Genomic DNA, 4802 nt, shown 5'->3' on the forward strand with positions numbered 1-4802 from the left:
GTTCAGTATCTTCAGGGAGTAACAAGGGAGAGTGTCCTTTCTAGAACCAAAGCATTGCTGTGGCCTTGCCCTCCCCACCCCATGGGTAGTGAGTCAGTGCCAAGAGGCCTGGAAATGATGTAGGTATTCCTCTCCAGTCCCCCAAGAGGGAGAGCCTAAACTCAGTGACAAACTCAAAAACAAGGGAATCTCACAAATGGGGACAGGTTGGACCAATTCGTGATTCCCAAAAGGCCTGGCCTTGACTGGTTGTCCTTCTGCACACTTACCACAGTTCTAGGGGCCTCCCCGGAGGCCTCCTCTTTATTTTCCTTAAGCACAGTTTCTGGAGAAACTCCAGGGTCAGGGTATGAATCCCTGTTTCCAGAAGCAAGGTCAGGAGATGGCCCCGCTGAGCCCGGGGCAAGCACACGGTGGTCCCCAGAGCCTGAGTGGTAACACTGGGCTGATCTGATGTCAGTTCCCTGAAGAACTGAATGGGGAGGGCCCAGGCAGTGGTGCAGCAGCAACACAGCTTGATTCACATGGCCAGGGTCCTGGGTTTGTGTCCCGGGAAACCCCTGAGCATGTGGGGGATGTGTGTGCCTGTGATCCAGGCTGGCCGAGGCTGGGGGTGAATCATGGCGTGAAGATCCTGTTGGGGGAATGCCTGTCTCTTTGTCCCTCTCAAGGAAGAAATAAATAAACTTAAAATGATAATAATAATAAAAGAATTGAATGGGTGCTGGAATGTACCACCCTCTGAATCCCCAGACTTCTGTGACGACTCTGAAACTTATGATTTGCTGTAAAGCGGACAAACTTGGCCTGGAATTCATAATGTTTTTTGCATGTTCATGATCCATTCAAATTCTAGCTCCTGTTAACTCCCCAGTTAATTCTTATGTAATCTCTACCCAAAATCTTCCTTCTCTATTCCCCACCCACCTCCTCCCTTTAGGAAGCCAGTCTTTGAAAAATAGATCCCACATGAAGAGAACCCCAGCTTCTCTCCCCACCCCTCCCTTTTTTTTTTTTTTTTTACGAACCCCTCCTTGACCTTCATGCTCTGAGCCAAATCCCCTTCCACCAGGAGGGAATGGAAGAGTACGGGAAGGGACGTGCCATTCGATCTGCAAGGCAGCGACAGTGCTTGACCCCATTCCTGTTGATTTCATCACCTCCCACTTCTCTACAGGGCTTCTGGTAATGTGGCACAGTGGGAGAGGCAGGCAGTGTGCTGGGGAGAAACCCACCAATTCCAGCTCTCCGCCCCTGGCCCCTGGCTGTGGGTTATGCACTGAGCATGCTCAATGAATTGCAAGCCAGGGACCAACTGGGACACATTGGGTTGTTGGAAAAGTCAAGACGCATTTTTGCAAAGAAAAACAGTAAAATACACATGACTTTTCCAACGTCCCGGTGCTGCAGGCTGCAAACGTCTGAGTTGGAGTGCGGGGGCAGTCTCGGCAGGTTTTCGTCCACGTTCCAAAAAGATTTCTGTGGAATCTGGCCTCACCTGGCCTGTGGACCAGACCTGCCTGGCTTCCACTGACACGGTAGAAAGGAGCAGGGGTTGCCAGTGCTGGCTGACCAGCAAGACCACCTCCAGGGTTTTGGAACTCCATCGCCCAGTCCTCAGAAGCCTCCCCCAGGGTGTGTCTGGACTGCTGAGTGAGAAGGGACAGGGCTGTTAGTCACTCCCCTTCCTATATACCATCACCCACATCCTTCTAGCAACCAGTCTTTATTTGTTTTTTAAAAAAGGAAATCCAAATAAGTTAGCAAAAAAAAAAAAAAAAAAGAAAAGAAAAGAAAAGAAATACAAAACAGTAGCAAAACCACACAATGCTTAGTTAACAACAACAACAAAATCACCCAAGATCCCCCGCCCCCCTTCCCTGCCTGTCCCTGGCAACTTCAGCACAGGAGACCTTGGTCAAATGGAGCTTTACAAAGAACACACAAAACAAAACAAACAAAACATAAAACCTCTGGAAGGTTCCCAATATTCACTGCAAAAACTTGGCCCCCCAGGGACTTGGGAACAGAGGACTGTCCCTCTCCCTCTCTTCTCTCTCAATTCAGGGCAGGCCCAGCCCAGCCATTGGCATCAGGGAGAGGCCAGAACAGGAGATGTTTGCAGCTTGTCCAGGTCAGGACACCGTCCTTGCCTCTCAAGCTGCTTCATTGGGGGTGTGGAATTAGAGGCTGCCTTACGGCAAAAAGGAAGCTCCTGAGTTTGCCCCCTGAGCTGGGGGCGCACACGAGGGGGCGCTCTGGTCCCCTGCTTTATCTCCCTGGAAAGGAGACGCCCTCTGCTGTAAGGAGTCAGCTAAGTCAGGGCAACCGTTCCCCTGCTGGGTGGTGGGTTAACCTTACATGGATGAGGAAGGGACTAGTTTGGCCTGTGGCAGCCCAGGACTGGCTTCCTGGCATCAGGACAGCCAAGCTTAGGAGGCCCCTGCTGCAGAAGCAGTGGCATTTGTGGCCAGTTTGGGGGCTTGCGTGGACGCCCGGCCTGGCGAAAAGTCTCAGTTGGGCATGGTGTCATCTGGGAAGGCCACGGACACGTCCTCTACTGTGATGCCGTCCACGATGGAGGTGAGGGAGTGCAGGTTGTGGACGTCGGCAGGGTCAGTCGCAAGTAAATGATCTGTAAGGAGAAAGAGGCAGGTGTTACTTGGGGAGAGGAAAGGGGCCTCGGGGCTCAGAATAGGGGCTGGGACGCTTGGGGTGACAGGTTTTCCAAGGCAGATGAGTGAATAAAACTAAGGACCCCCATTCCCTGGGCCGTGTGTGTGTGTGTGTGTGTGTGTGTGTGTGTGTGTGTTTGCACATGCATGTGTGCATGTGCCTCTTCTCTGAGCTCCCCTGAGAAGGATTGGGGATTGGGGGCAGCTATTCTGAGAGGGAGCAAGGATGGTGTATCCTCAGGGACGGGAACTGCCCTTTGCTGGGCCCAGTTTGCAGCACTGACTCAGCAACTCCCAGGGACCCCTGGGGCAGGGACAGTCTCCTTTTGGTGGAGGTCAGCCACTAGGCACCAGCTGGGGAGCTGGAGGAGGCAACAACCTCTCGGGAGCTAGGCAAGGCTACAGGGAGGAACAGGGTCTCCCAGCCCACTGTATGGGGCTGCAGAGTCAGTAGGTTCCTGGAGCAGCTGAGAGCAAAGGACTGGAGCAAGGAATAAGGTGAGAGGGGAGCCACGGGCCCAGGGTGGGACTGAGGGTTCTGCGCCAGGATTACCAAGTGGGCCTCACTTACCCCCTGCATTGGGGCCGAATTCCAGTGCACTGCCCCACTCTGGGCTGCAGGAGGCACTATGGGGGCTGCATTCGCTGGGCACCTGCAGGACAGGGCAAAGGCTCAAGGTCAGGGCACAGCCTTCTTGGATATGTCTCTCTGGGGTTGAAGGGTAGGTCTCGGCTGCAGTCCTCCAGCCTGGGCCAGCTCTCCCCGGAATCTTCACAGCCAGCTCCTTTTCTGCTTCCAGCCCTTCCCAGCTGCCCTCCCAGGACGCCAGCTTGTAAGGGTCCCTATTTTCCTGATCTTGGGGTTAAGGGCAGGGGAGGTTGGGTATCTGGGCCAACTAGGGTGACTTCTGCACAGCCTGTTGAGTCCAAGGCGATGGGGTAGGCTTTCTCTCTGCTCAGGCACAGCCAGGATAGGGTTAGGGGATGGGGCAAAGCAGACTTCTCCGGAGAGTTTGGCCTGGCCTTTGGTTCTGACCAGGTGGGGGGTTGTCCTACCCTTCCCGGCTGGCTGTGGATTCACTCCCCGGGCCCTTCCACATCTCCTCCCCAGGGTCCTTCCCTTCTCTGGGAGGAACATGGGACATGAGGTCAGCTGGACAGCCCAGTTCCGAGAAGGTAGGGGGCCTGGGGTCCCCTAACTGAGACTCTGTCTGGCGTCCGCTCTAGCTCTCTGATGGCCCTCGGCCCTCCGTGGGTCTCAAGACCCATGCCTCGGTCTTCCCTCTCCCCTTGGGCAGGAGGAGGGGACGGCCACTTACCCCTGGCTGGGGCCCACCCCCGCCGCGGTAGCGGAGGTCGCGCTCCTCCTGGTTGAGCGAGCTGAGCAGGGCCTGCAGGCGCTCGATGTACTGGATGGCGCTACGCAGGATCTCCACCTTGGGCAGCCGCTGGTTGGGGTTGAGCAGGGTGCTCCTCTTCAGGGCCTCAAAGGCCTCATTCACCTTCTTGAGCCTGCGCTTCTCCCTCAGCGTGGCCGCCCTCCTCCGGTCTATGGACACAGACTTCCTCTTACACACCTTACAGGCCCATGGCAGGCACTGGCCGGGACAGTGCTCGGGGGTCCCCAGTCCCTTGTCCTCCAGGGGCCCTCGGGCCTCAGGACTCAGGCTGAGCTCTGTCCGCTCGTAGCCTGGGGCCTCGAAGCCCTGGAGGTGGACAGGCAGGTAGTTCTCCCCATCATAGAAACGGGGTTCCTGGTAGAAGTAGGGGGATGTCTCATACAGCTCCATGGGGTCGGAAAAGACTTGTTCCTGCCACTGGCCCCCAAGCTCCTGCAGCCCCTCACACCAACTGCTGGGTGCCATTTAAACCCTCCCCGCTGGCATGGAACCAGAGATAAATATAGCCAACGCCACAGAAACCTGAGCCCCTCTAAGCTGTTGCTGCACATCAAGACGTTTACAGAGGATTAGATGGAGTCCCCTTCCCGCTCCCCCCACCCAGCCAGCCTGCCCCTGGCCCGCCGGCTCCTGTGCATGGGTCGGGAGGCCGTCGGGTGTAATTCGATTAGTTTTCATTTCTCGGCAGCCCAATGGGGCAAGGGAGGTGGGGGAGGACACATTCCCC

General features: G+C 55.9%; 1 protein-coding gene across 1 annotated transcript; it reads right to left on the bottom strand.

Moving 5' to 3' along the window:
* Positions 1-1074: 1074 nt before the first annotated feature.
* Positions 1075-4484, bottom strand: MYOG (myogenin). The gene is made up of 3 exons (XM_006159164.3): positions 3995-4484; positions 3247-3328; positions 1075-2635 (listed from the first exon to the last, which is right to left on the bottom strand). The coding sequence occupies exons 1-3, from the start codon at positions 4463-4465 to the stop codon at positions 2514-2516; spliced, it is 675 nt and encodes a 224-aa protein (XP_006159226.1). The 5' UTR covers positions 4466-4484; the 3' UTR covers positions 1075-2513.
* Between the last annotated feature and the right edge of the window lie 318 nt (positions 4485-4802).

The sequence above is a fragment of the Tupaia chinensis genome, unplaced genomic scaffold (genome assembly GCF_000334495.1).
Source record: "Tupaia chinensis unplaced genomic scaffold, TupChi_1.0 Scaffold000627_1, whole genome shotgun sequence".
Taxonomy (NCBI): Eukaryota; Metazoa; Chordata; class Mammalia; order Scandentia; family Tupaiidae; genus Tupaia; species Tupaia belangeri.

Bases quoted from the DNA above. Each gene is read 5' to 3' on its own strand.
- MYOG (XM_006159164.3), bottom strand. From the start codon at position 4,465: ATGGAGCTGTATGAGACATCCCCCTACTTCTACCAGGAACCCCGTTTC. The intron at 3,329-3,994 runs GTAAGTGGCCGT...CCTGTCCTGCAG, and splicing joins GGGGTGGGCCCCAGCCAGGG to GTGCCCAGCGAATGCAGCCC. The intron at 2,636-3,246 runs GTAAGTGAGGCC...TTCTCCTTACAG, and splicing joins ATTCGGCCCCAATGCAGGGG to ATCATTTACTTGCGACTGAC.